Source organism: Thamnophis elegans, chromosome 2 (genome assembly GCF_009769535.1).
Source record: "Thamnophis elegans isolate rThaEle1 chromosome 2, rThaEle1.pri, whole genome shotgun sequence".
NCBI classification, from domain to species: Eukaryota; Metazoa; Chordata; class Lepidosauria; order Squamata; family Colubridae; genus Thamnophis; species Thamnophis elegans.
This window is the reverse complement of record NC_045542.1, coordinates 18759367-18778013: the sequence shown is the minus strand read 5'-3', so window position 1 is coordinate 18778013 and position 18647 is coordinate 18759367. Positions and strand designations below refer to the sequence as shown.

The window sequence follows — 18647 nt, the reverse complement described above, 5'->3', positions numbered from 1 at the left end:
GGAATCAACTTTCAGAAGGAAGCAACTGAATTAGCCCACCTGTTTTGGGTTCTTCCACCATTTCTCCCATTGGTCAGTGTAATTAGCTGTGATGGACAGATAGCCAATTGGAGCATCAAACCAAACATAGAATACCTATTAAAAGTAGGGAAGAGGTTACACATAGAGAATAGAAAAGGAAATATCTACATAAGCAGTTGAGATTTGGGCTTCATACTGTACCACTTGGCCATTAATTACAGGTAGTGCTCAAGTTATGAATGTAGGAGCCTGCCCATTCCATTCGTAACACAAGGAGTCATGAGAGTGAATCTCGTACCTTGAACAGAATCACTCCCTCCTTTCACCGACGCATTCGCTAATCGAATGCGTGGTTTGTTAAGTGCACATGAGATATCTCAGGGTAGGGAAGGCCATGGGGGGGGGGGCAGTGATGGAACAGGCCACCTGATTAAGACCACCCAAGGCTTCCCCAACCTACTGAAATACCTAATGCTCCCCACAATTGCTTCCACCCACCCACCCACCCAACCTGCCATGCTGGATCACTTACTCCATTTAGGCCTGTACAGTGCTGAGCAAGGACTGTGCAGGCCTAAACGGACCTCTCTTTTGGCCAGCAAAATGCCGGGTGAGGCCTGCCGAGGCCTAAACACAGCGTGAGAGGGATGGCCCTGCCCCTCCAAAGTTCCATTTTGGCTGGCAAAGTGCAGAACGAATGTTGCAGAGCCTTTGCAGTTGTTCGTAAGGGCATTTACACATAAAGAATCTAGGGACAGAGGTTGCTCTTCACCCACGAACTTCACAAATGTTTTTCTAGACCAGTGATGTTTAACCCTTTTGGTGCCAAGTGCCCAAAGCATGCATACGCCTGCACAAATGCATACACGCATGCCCCAATCCACAAAATGCAATGCGAGTGCCCCCTGCACATGCATGCGCATTCCGTGCGCATGCGCCCCGCCCCCCCATTTTGGCTTCTAGGTTGGTGCAGGCAGTTTTTCAGGCCCAAAATGGGAGGGAGGGGCTCAAGATCTTTACAGTTTCTCTCCCCAGCGCTTCTTAGCTTTCTCCTGCATTCCTGCCTCCCATGCCTTCAACAATCTTTACAGTTTTTCTCCCATGGACACAGGCAGCAGAAATGCAGGAGAAAGCTAGGGCCCATGGGGGGGGGGGATTGTGGAGATCAGGAAAGGCCCGACCCACACATACATGGCAGAAACCCAAAGATCAGCTGGCCGGCGGGTGGAATGCACGCATGCACAGTGGAGCCAGGCTGGGCTGACAGCTGGCGTGCCCACAGAGGGTTCTGAATGCCACCTGTGGCATGTGTGCCATAGGTTCGTCATTATGGTTCTAGACACTGCATTCTCGGTGGGGCAGTGTTGGAATTCATTCCGGGTGTTTGTGTGCAGGGCAGCTTCTGCTGTCTGAAACACACAAACACAGGGATGCAAAAACATAGCACCAGAAACATCTTTCTGGCCTAACGGTCATAACTCACTATGCAGCCTCATGTAACAAGAACTATGTGAGCCAGCTACTCCCACACATGCCCTTTCTCCCCCCTATGCTGTGTTGTAACTTTCTATTCCCCCTCTCCCTCTCCCAATGCCATGCAGCTTGTAACTTTCTGTTCCCCCTTTGCCCACCCTTTGCCATGATGTGATTTTCTATTGGTTTATTTGTAGAATGCTGTGAACTTTTCATTAGTTTACTTGTACCATGTGTGATTATATATGCCTTTTGATACGCTCCTTTATGATGACACTGTAACTAACTTTTTCTAATAAAAGAGCCCTTCGATGATCATTCGAAGCTTTTGCTCATCCCGAGGAATTTCATCTGGTGTTTTCCTTTTGATTAGGCAAGGACATATGAGCAGCCCACCAGTGTGGCGACAACGCCACAGGGCAGAAGTTAGTTCTCCCTTTCAATAGCACATTCTTCTAGTTTGAAAGAAAAGTAAGACAATGCACCACCCCACCTCTAACTTAAAGGTAATGACTGGGGTGGGGGGGTGCCTTTATCTTTCTTTTGGGTAAGTACAATTAGTTCACATTATGGTATTATTGCTCATACAGATTGTTGCTCTTAAAATAGATGTTCTTATAGACCTTCAGTTCTCTAGTCTATAATTTACATACTATAACTACTGGTTTGCTTGTGTGAACTTTATTTCCAAGCTATTCACATTTTATGTCTATAATAGTGTGACATTCAATCACAGAAAAAATGTCTCCCTCTGTCCCATTCCTCACCTTCTCACGGAAGCCATCAAGTGGAACTGGTGTGCCCCACTTCAAGTCACGAGTGATGCAACGTGGTTTGAGGCCATCCCGGATCCAGGAGCGGGCGATGTACCTTGAGTTGGGGGTCCAATCCCCACTGGACTGGGACACAGCCAACCATTTCTCCAGACTCTCTTCTAACTAGTTATTGAGAGGTTAGAAAAAATAAACAGGATTTCTGACTGTGATATTTCAGGATGCAGCACTTGCCATGATGATACAAGTGCTAGGCAAATATTATCACATCTCTGCTTAAATCAATGCATTTGCTCTTTTGTACTTGTAATGCTTATACTCTACTCAGTATACACTAAGTAACAAGTAAAAACAAAATAAAAAATAGTATTTAAAGATAAACACACCCTTATACATAAAAAAAACATTGCATGCTCAGTTGAATCATGTCATATGTAACATTGTATATATTTTTCAAAATGTGTATATTGCATGAATGAATGTTTGAATGAATACAGCTGAAGAGTTCGGCCCTACTATTCCAGCAACGTGACAACTGGCTACATCCCTCATATTAACCACAGCATCTCTTACAAGATAGCACATTTAAGAGTCGAGTGTGTTGGAGATGTTTGGTTTCAGTAATGATTTACCTTCTGATGAACATGACTATAGACAACTGCTTGTCTCAATTTGGCCTCTACTTGTGAAAAAATACATGCTTGGACCTCCTTTCTAGTCTCTTTCCATTATCTCCACTTATACATTAAACTTGTGTTTCTAGGTGAATTTGGATTTTACCAAATATCATGCAAAGTGATATTTTACCCAGCTAATTTGTTTCATTCAATGTCTTTCTTTTTATTATTTATTCATCCTTTCTATAACTTGCCCTTCTGGAATACACCTGGGATTTGGGGTTTTCTTATCCTAACATTAGTAATCCAAGTAGTCCTTCATTAATGACTGTTGGTTGAGCAACTTGTTTAAAGTTATGATACTGCTGAACAAGGAGTCCTATGAATGGTCCTTAAAGTTACAGCTATAGCAGAATCCTCTGACGAATATCTTGATTTGGGTAATTGACAACTGGGTCACAATTACAATGGTTGTGGTGTCCCATAGGTCATGCAATTATCATTTGCAACCTTCACTGCCAGCTTCTGACCTGTAATATCAATATAGGAAGCCAGCAGGAAGTTGCAAATGGCAATCACATGACATTGTGTTTAATGAACATGTGACATTTAATTAATGATTGTAACTGGAATTGTAGAACTGCCATTGTTAAGTCAGTGCACTTATGTAATATTGTAATTTATGACTATTGCTTAGCGATAGTTTCCTATCCCAATTACCATTGTTAACTGAGGACTACCTTAAATCAGGTAGGAAGTGAACTTTTCTGATGCCCTTCTATGGATCAAAATAGTTTGCCCATCTGAGGAGAAGAATTAATTTTCCTGAGCCTGTACCTGGCTTAATTATAGCCATTATTAATTTTTCCCCTATCAGAACATTATAATATGTTCTGTAATAGAAGGGTGAGGGGGTTCTATCTTAGTTTCCCTTTATCAGAATTCGTTGTATGACACATGTTGTTCAGAGCAGTATTGTTCAAGTAAGTTATCATTTAGTAATTGGGGCTTTATAAGCTTTAAGATTCAGTTTTGCCCAGTACCCCCCAGTTCTGATGGTTGAAATCATCCCACTGCATACTGTGTGTCTTTTGTTTGTAATTAGGCAACTTGAAAATCATTTCAGATATGTCATACAATGTGAGCATAGATTCTCCTAGATTGTTCCTAATAATTTTAATGAAGTGACTATTGTTTGTGTTAATTGATATAAACTATCAATGTTCAGCAAATGTGTAGAGCACTCACCTCAATTTCAAGTTGCAGTTTCTGATGACCTTCACTAATGGGCAAATAGTGGGGAAATTATTTGAACTGGTTCCTGTACTATCAACTTCATTTCTGCTGCACAATGGGCCAATTTCGGTCTAAGAAGATTCTTCAAAGATAGCTCCAAATGAAGCCCACTTCAATAATCATATCAAACACTGGCATAACTAGTAAATTAGTTTAAACTGGGTAAAGAAGCCGTGCCTCCAGATGCAAAGCTGAATGTAGAAATATACCCATCTGCTCAATTCTAGAGTTCATTTACTTGTCCTGAATAAGAATGCCTTGGTCTGATCTGGATTCAATCTAAGTTTATTGACAGCTTATCTCTGTCACACATGTTGATTCAAAGATTCACAGAACGCTGCCTTCTAAAAACAGGAGAAGAACAAGAGGCTCACCTTGGGTAGATCCAGGAAAAGGTGCTGAGAAGATTTCACTACAGGGGTTCCTTGGCAGATTTTGCACACTGGTTTCTGTCAGAAGAGAAAGAAGAACGTATCACAAAATGATTTATTCATCAAATTATCTAAATGGAATCACCACATTTCATAGCAGTATATGTCTAAAGAAGTTTTTAAATCTTTTCAAGAAAAAGCCAACTATCCAGAACAAAGACTATGCTACACAGAGATTGCTCGCATTAAACAAAGCACTGTTTTGTAATAAGGCCTGTGGACAGAATGGATATTGTAAGAAATTAGCAGGCTAAGAGACTTAACCTGTTAAGTATCTCTGAAGAAAAGAATCCAGTGATTCAGGACATGTTAAAATAATAGTGGAAAATCAGAGAGGGAAATTCAGGTGAAGAATAATAATAAAAAAGATAAATATGGTGTATGCTTTTCCTTTTATAAAACCATAGACGGCCATGAAGAGATACATCAATATAAGTAACACAGCAAACAACAGAAAAAGTGAAAAAAGGGGATAAAATGAGGATATTCTTCTTAAAGCTACAATAGCAAAAATAAAATGCAACAAATCTAACAAAGTAAAAGATTCAAAAATATAACATTTCCACAATATCTCAGATCCTGGGGACCTCACTGTGAATAAAAGCAGTCCTATTTACTGTATTGCAAGACCTGAAGCTTTAAGATAAATACTTAATTTGCTTTTATCTGACTTTCACTGTGATTGCAGCATGCTGGATTCCCCAGTTACAAAAGAAATTTACTGTAAATAATTGTGAATGTGGATATACCCGATATTTAATCACACAGATTCACTAGACAAATTAAGGCAAGACTTGACTAGTAGAATGAGGACAATAAGGTTGATTTTTGATTTGTCATAAGAAAAGCATCTGGTCAAAGTATCCTATAAGCCCTGGGGCATACATTCTATTAAGGTAATTACTGGAAAAATCACAACCCTCTAGGCTCAATAACTTACAGTCAATAAACTATGGGTTACAAATCCCAGCATCTGAGTAAACCAAAATCAAACATCGGAAGATGGTTTAATTCATAATCATGAGAGATTGTTTTCCAAGGCTGAGAAGGGAAGATGAACTAGCACACAGGTGTCAAAGTCGCAGTGTCATGTTGCCGACACGTATCCCAATGTTTTTTCCTTTCACGTAACTGGGGTGGGCGTGGCCTGTGCATGACGCATCCAGCCTGTAGGTTGCCAGTTTGATACCTCTGAACTAGCATAATGGTTATACTCCTCTCAGGAAAGAGAGAGGAGATCTTATCTAGTTTAATGGAGTTTCAATAGAACGGATGATTTGGATTTCATCAACTCTTTATTGCAAAAGAATCTACTCTGAAGATCTGGTTCAGGCTTCTGTAAATGTTTCAAAATAATACCTTAAGTTCAGTGGCATTTATGAGCTTGCCACATTTGTCGCACTGATCTCCACGGGCTTCTTCATAGTTGCAGAAAGGGCAAATGCCTTCCACAAATCGGTCTGCTAGGAATCTCGCACATTTCTCACACTTCAACTGGTCCACTGTCTCTCTCAGGAGATAGTTGCGCTCCAGCAACTGTTGGAAGATGGTTTGTGCTATTCTGAAGGGTGAAAAAAGGGGAGAGGTAAGGAACGGCTTCTGATCTTCACTCAAATATTTTGAAAAGTGTAAAGAGTAGCTCAGAAACATGAATGCCTTGACAGCAAAGCACTTTGTGTCCTTAATTTATCTCGGTTTCCAAACAATGTTGACATGCCAATTTCATTTGCATTTGCACTAGTATAGTGGTGGGTAGGCAGACTAGCAGGTAGGCAAAGCATCTCATGCCTTGAAAACAAATTCACTCTTTCTGATCTTACCAAGGTCTTATTCCATGAGGATATATATCCAGAAGTGTATGTTGATCTGCAATGTGTGATCCATGGCTCTATTGTTAGTTCCCCCTGAATGGATGAGTGCCTCTCAGTGTGCAATTATGTCTGGATTTAGTACTGAGCCGGGATTCATTTTAATTAAGTTGTTTATTAGTGTTTACAGAATTGTTTAGTGTTTGGCAGAATTCTAATAAGTAGGGTCAAAACAAGGCACTAAGTTAAAATGGCAACATGATCTAGTCCAATAATACAAGCAAGGATTGGTAACTGAATGCCCTCTAACTGTTCTGGAATGCAACTCTCAGTAATCGCAGCCAGCAGCCTGATAATTTAAAATAACTGGAGGGCAATAAAATTGGCTGTAAGGTTGTCTAGGATTTAGGATGAGGAGTAAATCCAAGTCAAAGAAATCCCAGAACTGATCAAGTTTATTTGTATTCAAGAAACATGGTTTAATTGTTTTTGATTTAGTGTAACCATGGCTAATTAAAAAAAAAACCTTGTTTAAATGTTCCCGCTTACCATTATGACTTGTGGTAAAAGTCTCTCAACTTTGGGAGTTAAAAATGATAAAACTCAAAATCTTGACAAATTTTTGGCATCTGTTTACTACAAAATAGGATGTTTTTCAATTGACCAAGAAGCTAATAAATTAGGAATATAGCTTCATGTGAAAATTATATTCATACTGGCCAACGCAGAAAAGAGGATACAGGGCATATGATGATCAGTCCTGCCATATCCTCATTGATGACACCTGAATGAAATCTACAAAGTTTACTCCAAAGAAAGAACTCACATCTCAAATCAGTGTGTGCAATGGACATTTCTGAGGTTTTCATCCATTACTTCCCAGTGATCCCCTAATTTGGCTTGACTAAGAAGCTACATACCCCCAACAAATGTCCACTAATCATTAGACATTAAGGGGAAAGTATGATAGATGATACATAGATAGATGAAAATGAAGATGATAGAACTTGCCAGAATTGGGCAGTCATTTATTAGCTCTGTGATTGGTTGGTCTTCTCTGATAATGTCAAGACTATGCTTGGAGCCCTTTCGGCCAAGAGATGAGCTAAAAATGCTTCAAATGAATAGCAGTTCTTTATTTTGAACATTCAAAGTGTTCATGTTTGCAACACTTTCAGAAACTAGCTGCAGAAAGTACCTTCAATCATCTGTCAGTTTTTTGGTCAGCTCCAAAACAGGAGACAAACTTTATTGCAGGTACAAAACAAAAGTTAGGTAACCCGAAGACTGTAAGACAGAGAGGGAAGGAGGGGAAAAATGTTGCTTCATTTCTGTGTTTCTTTCCCCCCTACTGACAATTCTTCTAACTGCAGCACTTACGTGGTCTGATGGGCTGTGGTTGTGCGACCAAAGTAGTCAAAAGAGATGTTGAACCACTGGTAGATTTGTGCATGGATAGAATAGTATTTATCACAGATCTGTTGTGGTGTCAGTCCTTCCTCCATGGCCTTTGTCTCTGTGGCAGTACCATATTCATCAGTACCACATATATAGAGGGTGTTCCAGTTGCGTAGACGACAGTATCTAAAAAACATAAATGCTACCTGTTTCAAAAAGTAGATTTATTGCTATCAAAAAGAACTAAGGTCTCCTATGATCTTGTTTTATTTTTATTTCTCACATTTCTAAACCGCCCATCTCCCTCAGAGAGGCATTCTGGCAGAGGTGGGTTCCTACCAGTTCGCACCTATTCGGTAGAACCGGTTCGTCAAATCTACCAAACCAGTTAGAAGAGGTTCCACCAGTGGACCCGGAAAGCAGGCCACACCTACAGAAGAGGTTCCAAAATTTTTTAAACCCACCACTGGTCCTTGGATATGATTATTCTACACTATCATGCTCATATTTATAAAACTCAGTGCCTCTGTGAAAGGTAAGGATGACTACTGCATTTGTGGTGCAATCAGAACATTGTGTGTGTTGAAGTTGTTTTAACGCAAACCAAAGATGCCTTTGAAAAAACAACTTTACATCATATTCTTATGCATGCCAGTGCTGGGTGTGAGGTAATTTAAGGTGGTTCTGACAAGTGTTGTTGTCGGCATCTTCATATCCAGTCACATGGGCAGCAAGCCACTCCCATCCGGTCACATGGGCGGCAAGCCACTCCCACAAAGGAGGCCACACCCACAGAGTAGGTTCGAACAATTTTTGAAACCCACCACTGCATTCTGGGTAGTGTATCATAAAATACTAAAATATACAAAGGTTAAAAATAAATAAACAAAGGTTTCATAGGATCTTCTTTTATGTTGTCTGGACCATCATTCATTTTATGATTGTAAGCTGCCCAGAGTTATTCTAAGATAAGATAAGCAGCTAATGAATGTTATAAATAAAAACCAGTCCAACAGAGCACATTATTGCTGTGCAAAAAAAACCCTCACACCCAACGTTTCCAGAGACAAGCACAATCTTAGGAAGCAAATATGGCAAAGGCAGAATCCAGAGACACACAGTGAGGATAATTCATAAGTTCACATGGACCAGGAATCTGGCCACCTGGAAAGAGATGCTTTAACTTACCTGGCAAATGTATCAGCACTGAGAACACAGCCAATGATATTTCCAAGATGAGGCACATTGTTTACATATGGCAGCGCACTTGTGATTAGCACATTCTTCATGCCTTCCACAGGCAATCTGGGGAGGACAGGCAAATTAATTCAGAGATAAATTCAGATTTCTGACTTGCTCAAACAACTGAGGTGGGATGGAGTGAGGGAGAGGTAAGGCAGATGGGGAGATATGCAATATGCTGAGGCATCTGCAATGTAGAATGATTAACTCTCTGTAGGCAAAATTAGCCTTATACAAATTCATGAGCTTGCGGATCACAATGCTATGAATAATTTAAGAATTGACTTTTAACTTCTAGAGTTCTGCAGAAACTCCATGAGAAGTTAGTAAACATCAAGAGGTGAATAATCTGCAGCTTTCCAGACATTGCCAAAACTCCAATTCCAGTCAGCACTGCCAACGATCAAATTATAATACAACAATATCCAGAAAGCTACAAGTTTCTATGTCATTGAGACAGACACTAATGGATGCTGTACGGAATTACATGGCTATGTTTTGATAATGTTAAGGTTGGGAAACAACTCTTCATATTAACAATTCCCACAATATATTTAGCCATGTATAATGTGCGTATTCGACATTTGGGTCTTTAGGAGACAAAAGAAAAGGTGAGTCGTTTATATTTATTTATTCAACTTATATGTTGTCCGTCTCTTCTGGAGGCAGCTCTACAATGATTAAAAACCATTAAAGAAATAAATAGCAACAATTTGTTTATAATTGCCAAAGATAGGAGGAAGAGAGCAAGATGCACACACACGGATGGGCAGTCTCTGTTTTAAGATCCTCTTTGGTATCCCTCATTAAAATCACAAGGACATTTCAGGCCAGCAAGATTCTTACATAGGGTGCTGTGGTTTCCAGGGGCTAGGAAGGCTGGCAGGTCCTCTGGTCCAGATTTGAGCAATAGCTTCAATCTCCACATCAGACAAATGCTGCTGGGCCGATTCCTCTTCCTAGAGTGAAGGACAAACATTCTGTAAAGATGTCTGATATTCAGCAACCAATATCCATGAGTTACTAATGGACCATGGGTAATTGCCAGGGAATACCAATGTCTAAAACAACAACCATAGCATAAATCCCAATTCCCTTGGCCTATACCTCCCCCTCCCTCCCAAGGTAATGCAGTAATATTTGAGAGTAACCCGTTTAACAAAACAAATTCTAAATGAGTGATATCATCCCTTTCCTATACAGGACTACCTATTTCCCAAACCATTCCTCATTTCAAATCAGAATTAACAACAGCTGAAGTCACTGTTTAATAGTATGGAATCCCTTGAGTCTGTGAAGTACATGTATGCTAAAGTCCATCCAAGATAATGCTGGGCCATTGGAGTCTTGCTTTCTTCTTGATTCACTACTTTCATAAGTGCAAGGAATGCCGTAATAAAATGGCCTGCAATTTATTAGGCTGAGATTTAACATGCTGTGGTATTGAGAACAAAGCAACTGCTTTACATAGGAATGCAACATGAATACCTTGGCTTCATTGGTAGCTGATTTCTCAAAAGACAAACTGGGAGTAGGATGTTTCTGTAGATAGGCTTTAAGTTCCAGCAATCCCTTGGGTGTCCATACAGATTCCACTGCCTTTCTGCAGTACTCCTTCAGGTTCATGTTCTGGAACCAACTCCTCAGAGCTTTCAGCTCATCTTGAATATTAAATTAGAACATGGTTATTTTCAGAGAACCCATAAAGAACTAAAAAATTAGCCAAGGTGCCCTTTCTAAACCTTAGGACACTTAGGAGTTGCTCAAAAAGGTCAACAAGGGCAGACAATCCATACCCGAAAAGAAAGATCTTGCCTCCCCAGTTCTATTAGTCTCCCCTCATAATTGTAGATTCAACAGTAAAGGTGAACAGCCTTTCAATGCAATCATAGGCAGCATTTCAATGCAACCATGCCACAGAATCCTGTGGACGATGGCCTGGTGCAGAAGATATTTTCTAAAGACAGGGTGGTAATGTTTTTTTCTTCTTTGAGGAGCATGGGACATTCTTTTAGCCATTATTTATGTGCCTCCATATTTAGGGAAAGGAGAAAGTGAGAAAAGGAACTTTTCTCCAACAAACATTAATTGATAAAGGAAAAGCAAAAAATGACTTGTGTAAATTAGCAGCCAAATGGTAAGCAGACATTGATACCTCCTGTCAGAGCAGGAAGGCCATCTTTGAGGCCTTTCCCAACTTTGGGAGGTAATAGTAATTGAAGCCCAACAATTTGGAGGTTATCAGGTTGGTGAAAGCTGAATTCAGTTGTGGGAATCACTCACTTGGTAAGAAGGAATCATCTCTTAACAAAGGAAACAGAGATCCCCATAAGACAATATCAGCAGCTGATTCAACGTCCTGGATTAAAAAAATCAGAAGAAATTAGTTCAGTCTGAATATGCAGTAGGAGCAACTTGAATATTTCACTTGCATTGGAAAGAAACATTTCCCAAATGTTCAAGATAGAAACTTCTTCAACAGTACATATATAGATTCTTCTCTCCACCATGAACACTACCAATAGTAGTATAACAATGACCACTTCAGTTTAATTGGCTTTACAGAAACATATGGTAATTTTTATTTAATTCTATATAAGATGATATACAACAATAAAATTAGTTCTGAAGTAACTCTGTAAAGAACAAAAAAAAAACCCTAAAGAATACTCCAATGCTTTTTCCCAATCAAAACAGATCTGGAACAGAGGTGAGCAATCTGCAACCTATACATGGGTCTCTAAGCCTTTATTTTGGGAATCTTTGGGGTCTTCCCATAATTATGATTGCATCACACTCGCGTCAGAAAAATGGAGGCACTTCCAGGTTGAAAGAATTAGCTGGTGACATTACTGTCACCTGGGGGCTGCCCAGTTGAGGACTCCTTTTATGTCCCCAGAAGGAGCTGGAATGAAAGACAGGGGCTCACCCCTCCCCACAGCAGCACTCTGGTCTTGAACACGGGCTTGCTAACTTCCAAACCAGCATCCTAACCATGTGAGCCACCATTAAGATAACAAAATGAGATCGTAAAAGCTAAAGAAAACACAATCTATTTACTTATTACTACTTTTTACAGGTAATCAAAATTCTCACAGGAAGTAATGCATCTTTGAAAGAAACTTTTCTCCCACAAGAACCAAAAAAGAGGGGGGGGGGAGGCTAAAAATCTGTTCTTCTCTGAAAAGATGACTCTGTTGATGAGAATCACTTCACCTATCAAGGGCCTTGGCATTCCCCAAAGAAGAGATTCCCCACACTAACTAGATTTTGGACATATACATTTTGTTTCAAGAATGAAAACAGTGGTTAAGCACCCCGAAGATTTCAGCTTTTTGTTTCTTAATTTTCTTAAGACATAGCTTTTAATCCCTAAAATTTACTAAAGTAACTCCCCATGTACACAATGCTTGTGAAAAATCCCAAAAGCTGTGAGAAAGGCATGAGAGGAATTATGGTTCTCCATGTTCTATTCTGATCCTGGGTCCATATAAAACCTAGCTGTACTGTGCTTTAAATATTACAAAAAGCTAAGGTTTTATAACAACCAGGTATCCTTTCAATTCTCCCACATCTCAGCTTCTATGTCAGCCAGTACTGCGAAGTTTCTTACTTACCCCAGTGAGGTAAGAGGTACCCTTTTTGGTAAGAATCTGGTCAAGGTAATCCAGTGGCTTCCGAATGATGCCCAAAACATCCTCTCCTTTCTTTTCTTGTACCACATGAAGATACAAGGCTGCAGACAAAGCAGGCTGCAGACAAAGCAGAGGAAAAGGAAGAATTGTAATCTATCTTCAACCTTCTTCTATTGTCTTTTGTCACTGCTTCAATCATGTTAGTAAATTCATACTGTTGTATTTTTTTACCAAAGTTATATCCCACCTTTCTTGCAGGAACTCAGTGACTTCCTCCTCCAATTTTCTCTGCAGCAAGCCTGTAAAGTAGGCTGGGCTGAGAGAGTAAGTGATGAGTCCAAAGGCACCCAGTGATCTTTCATTGGAATAGACTTGACCCTGGGTCTTTCCAACCTAATCTAACATCTTGTCTAATATCTTAACCACTATACTAGCTTTTTCTTAAGGGAAAAAAATGAAACACAGCAACATCATTGGGTTATTAGACTTTTACACCTAACTCAATAGCCCAACGTGATCACAAAATTGTATGGATAAAGAAAAAATAGCAAGTACATGCAAACTTGGGATTCTTAACATCTGGTTTCATCTGCTTCTAGTGGTGCCTCCAAGACACCTATCCATTTTTCCCTACAAAGAGATTACCTGTTCTAATGTTGACTGTTTACATATCCCAAACTCTCCTACTATTCTATCTCTCTTACATAGTAATAGATGGAATGGTTTACATTGCCTAAGCAATGTAAAATATAGCTTTTTCCTTATCTCACTGTCTTGAGTTCATGTATTATACTAAGATATAAAATAGGCACAAGTAAATATGTTACAAGCCTCAGTGTGTGACTCTAATTTCCTACCCATTGACTTCTCCAAATTCTCTGGCACTTTATTTGCAATAACATATTTGGATCTCACAAGACCCTCCTAGAATGATAAAGGATAACCCAAGTAAATAGGGTGGAGAATTACTTTGTCCTCTGATATATAAGATGTTGCAAGTCTTTTGTGACAGTCATTTTGTGAGTGTGCTCATCACATGCTTTTAGACCTTTAGTTGTCTTCCAGAACTAAAATATTTCTTGTTTGCAATAAACTGTGGCTAACAAATGGCTTAGTTTCACAGTAATATACTAAACCAAATGTTTAGTTTTAAGGCCAAACCACACGATCACTTAACGCAGCGCACAAGACATGTCATTGGTTTTGTTCAGTCAACACAATATGTCACTGCACAGTTGGTTTAGTAGGTTTGTATGAAACAGTATGATGAGATAGTGAGAACTAGGCAGAGGAGGTGTTCAGTAACAGCCAAGAACTGGACTATCGCCCAGCTATGAGAAGGAAAGCTTTCAAAGATTCCACTTTAACTGACTTCACTATAAGCTTGCTTGTTAATTTATTTTCAAGATTATGCTTTCACTCTAACTAGCATTAAAGGTGTTTTTCCTCAAATCAGTATGATTCAGTATGATCTGATTCATGAGTTTGCTAGCTAGGTGGGCCAGGCAGAAAAACATGACCTGCCATCAGTAAATCCCACTGAAGTTGATGAAATCAATGACCTGAAACATTGCTGGGACAGGGAGCAATATCAGCTTCCAACATAACGGCAACCAGAGGCACATCTTAATTTCTTTCTTTTAAAATGCTGCTTTTTATTCCAAAGATAAAAGAACTGCACTAGGTTAAATACGCTAAAGGCTACAGCTTCATCCAAATACATACACAGTAAGTGATCCATCCTACACTAGCAAAAGAAATGTTACAAAGAAACATACTATACCTGTCACAGGTTCTCTGGTATCAATTGGCTCCTCTCCACGTAGCCCACTCATATATAGCTGGGCATAATCTAAACCACCACCTGAACAAGAGCTCTTCCCTTTAAGAAAAATGGCTTATCCAGGCTACCCCAAATATATGGCTGTTTTACTCACCTCTAGCTCAGTTATATCCCATTCAAAAAACTGATTGGCAAAATCACTCTGCTCATTGCTAAAACTGCTTATTTCTTTTCCAGATAAGCGGAAAAAGTATCTAAAAGATAAACAAATAGAAGGGGGTGAGTACTCTCAGCCAATGCACTTCCAAGAATCTTTTTGTAAAAGAGCCTTTATTCTGCCATGAGGTCTTGCTATCTCACAAGAGACTAACATTCACACTTCCCACGCTAGATTTATTTTCTCCTGGCAAAAGATTCTTCTTTCCTATGCCTAAAATACAGGTGCTCTTGAGTTAAGCTCAATTCTTTGTGACTATATAGATGTATCTCTTTCCTTGGTAGGTTTATGAGAGATATTTCCAAATGCCAGGAGGTTTTTTTTTAATCTTCCAGTTTACCCTGCCATTATTTGGTGTGCTCATTTTCCAAATACTCATTAGGTCTAATCCCATTTAGCTTTAAAGCCAAAGAAGGATATCCAGATGCAACAACCTGCCGACACTTTCTATACAGTCCTTTTTTAACGACTGCCTTCTTTAGCAAACTTTCCTGGTTACGATGGTATTGAAAAAGTAATGTTGTGACCTTGCATTTACAAGGTCTGTAAAGCAAAGGAAGATTGTAAGTACAGGAGTGGTTTCACTTAGCAACCACTTCATTTAATGACCAAGTTGCTAACTAGGACTACCTGTACCTAGTTTTGCGATTTCATTACTCATTTTGCACCCATTACTTATATTGAAAATAGAAAGCCAATAGGGAGAAATGTTTAGAAGCTATAGCCCTGTATCCAAGACTCCTTATGAGTGTATTATTTTCAAAAACATGTATTCTGGCTTCCTTCCTACAAATTGGCATAGGAAAAGATCACTCACTAGCCATCCAACACACTCTGCTACCTGAGATGAAGAGCAAGATGTCCTACATGCACCACACTCCATCTGCGGAAGTGGCCCAAAATGGTTCATTTCATTCAAGAACAGCAAGGTACTTTAAGAAAAACAAGACTGTCCGACATTGCTACCAACAATATCTCATTGTACCTTCCTGTTTTCTAGTATTGGCTGGTGAGGCAGTTGACTCATAGTAGAGCCAGTCTACTTAACATTTATAACAATTCATTGGCTGAGGTTCTAAAGTGTATACCACTGTTATCCCCTATACAAGTTAATAAGTTACCAGGACACTGTGGAAAAAGCAGATTTTCCTTCCAGCTCCAAAGAACTGAGAATAGGAAAAGGTACCCTTACTTTCTTTCTCTATGTTGTACTATTTCAATTTCCCATCAGATTTTGGGTGATGGAAACAGAACTCATGTCAGTACTGAGGAAAGAGAAGCATACTTGATTCTCCATACAGGTAATCCTCGACTTACCATAGTTCATTTAATGACCACTCAAAATTACAACAGCACTGAAAAAATGTGATTTATGGCTATTTTTCACACTTATGACCACAGCAGCATCCCCACGGGCAGGTGATCAAAATTCAGATACATGGCAACTGATTCAATTTTATGATGGTTGCAGTATTCAGGGATCATCTGATCATGTTTTGTGACTTCCTGACAAGCAAAGTCAATGGGTAACAACTATGGTGATTCACTTAATAACTATGGCAAAAAAACTTGTAAAATGCAGCAAAATTCACTTAACTGTCTTGCTTAGTAATGAAAATTTTGGGCTCAGTTGTGGTCGTATGTTGAGGACTACCTGCATTTTCTTATATTAAATATATATTAATTTCTTAAATTGCCATTCATTTCTTGAATTACAACTATCTATTTCTATGGCAAAAAAAGACCACTTAAATACTCTGGCAACGATGCCAAGTCTCTTATCACTTAGCATGCTTGAGGTTGACTGACATTATAGGAAAATTACCAATAGGTAGCTGAACATGTGAAAATATATTTCCAAATTATAACCCAAATGTTTATGTAGCACAAAGACAGTTTATGAAAGATCCTTTCTTAGCATCCATTTTTCTTCTAATTCAGTGCTTCTCCTATATGCCTATAATGTTTATCTAGAATTAGCTGATAACCTGGCATTGCCCGGGTATTAATTTATAAGGGGAAAATGTCCGGACCAAACATAATTTCTAATGTTGGATTTTCCCACTTACCAGAGGGAGCCCCCTTGTGGAGTACTGTGAAAGCGTTACCATGGCATCTCCACTGTGCTGTACAGTAGACGCCATTTTAAGGCACAACAGGCTGTATCTTAACAGAACACATAACCCAAGGGGTGTTAGGGTGTCTTACCCCCACAGTATTTTTTTCCAGAGAGTAAGTCATCTGTGTACCAAGTTTGGTTGAAATTGCTTGAGGTGTTCCAGAATTATGCTGGAACATACACACACACAGACACAGAGCTTTTTATATAGGTAGGTAGGTAGGTAGGTAGGTAGGTAGATTACAATCACATTAGGTTTTGCCAAAAGCTGGAAACAGAGTGATAAACACTCCATTACTTACTGAGAAATTACATTTGTGGAGAAGAGGAAGGATCCATTTTCCAGCTGTAGAGCTGGCAGCTGAGGACGAGTGAGGAATGGTACTACATGAGCTATCAAAGAAGAAAAACAAATTAGGGAGAAATCCTATCTGCATCCCAAAATCGGATCCTATTTAATACAGCATGTATTAAGATGATATAACAATAGCAGTGTGTGCTTATATTGTGCATACATATTATGCTGTGCATACATACAGAGTAGGGGGTTGACAGAACATGGTTACTTTTATTTGAAAAGACAATTTTCCTCCCTTCTTCTTAAAGATTGAAAATGCTGTCCCCAAAATTTGGCAAAGCTGTTTTCCAAGGCAAAATTACTAGATAATAAGGAAGGCTTTGTTGAATCAAATTTCTGCTTATGATGCTACTATTTAAATGTGGAGGCCTTGCCAAAAAGAGATGTCAGGGAAGAAAAATAAAAAAGTCTTGCCACCCCATCAAAGATACTTGATGAATAAGAAGAAATTGAATAGCCCTTTGTCGGGAACAGCATGAGATTTCCTGCTGAAGTGGGGAGTTGGACTAAAAATCTTCCAAGGTCCCTTCCAACTCTGTTATTCCTTATAAACTTACATATTGGAATACAGTTGCTAAGTTCAGTTATATTTAGTCCAGTCAATCCATCACTTGCTACTTCTGAATGCATCATCACGAATGCAGGTTGAGATTCTCCACTCTCATCCTCAGAAAACACGTGCATAAGTGCACCAGCATGCCTATCGTCCCTGTCCTACTGTTCCTATTTATTTATACTAATTTCTTATGCATATACTTATATCTGCTTATACTTATATGTTTATATGTTATGTTCATACATACTTGTTTTCTCATACATGCTTGACAAATCAAATCAAATCAAAAAAATTAAAAAACGCAAAGGTGAATAGACTCCATCCCAAAACCACAGGAAGTCATAGCAGGGAAATTAAAAGGACTTAGTGCAAAGAGAGAACGGACTAAAGGAAAATCCTAAAGAGGAGGACGGAAAAAGTTTATTAATTCTGTTGCTGGCTGCCTCTAATTTTAGGTCAATAAAAACCCAGATCTCTAGGATTGGAGCTCTTGCAATTAAAAAAAAAGTCCTGCTAGAAGAAGCTGCCGTTTCTTGGGGGAATTACCGCCCACCTGGCACTCACCCTCTTGCGGAAGCCACTGCACTTCCACGGGCGCGCCAGTGGCTTTGGCAGCCGCCAAGACCTTCAGCCCGCCGAGGCTGCCTTCGCTCAGGCACAGCTTCATGCTCCGTCCTGCTTCTGCCTCCCAGCCACGCTTCGTCCCCAGCTGATGCAACGAAGCCGGCCCTGACATGAAGGCCCACTCCCCGTCCACGCCCTCTCCCGCCTTACGTCGCGTTGGAAACGGGTCCCTCCTCCCACCCAACCCGCCTCACGCCCATTTTGAGGCCTGCGCGCTCGAGCACATCCGCTCTCCCTCAACCGCGCACCAAGGCCGCACCCTTTGAGACTACCAATCCCGACACGCATTGCCTACC

At 39.8% G+C, this 18647-nt stretch overlaps 1 protein-coding gene across 1 annotated transcript in view; it reads right to left on the bottom strand.

The window, feature by feature from the left end:
• The window catches only part of MARS1 (methionyl-tRNA synthetase 1), a 29284-nt gene extending 10776 nt beyond the window's left edge, over nt 1-18508 (bottom strand). Inside the window, exons 1-13 of the mRNA XM_032209918.1 lie at nt 18292-18508; nt 17116-17206; nt 14632-14731; nt 12677-12811; nt 11343-11418; nt 10548-10720; nt 9906-10018; nt 9006-9122; nt 7800-8003; nt 5971-6172; nt 4555-4629; nt 2262-2432; nt 40-135 (exon numbers count right to left, since the gene is read on the bottom strand). Coding sequence (XP_032065809.1) covers nt 40-135; nt 2262-2432; nt 4555-4629; nt 5971-6172; nt 7800-8003; nt 9006-9122; nt 9906-10018; nt 10548-10720; nt 11343-11418; nt 12677-12811; nt 14632-14731; nt 17116-17206; nt 18292-18463 — 1725 coding nt within the window. The 5' untranslated portion in view covers nt 18464-18508. The remainder of the gene's footprint in view (nt 1-39; nt 136-2261; nt 2433-4554; nt 4630-5970; nt 6173-7799; nt 8004-9005; nt 9123-9905; nt 10019-10547; nt 10721-11342; nt 11419-12676; nt 12812-14631; nt 14732-17115; nt 17207-18291) is intronic.
• Nucleotides 18509-18647: the final 139 nt, after the last annotated feature.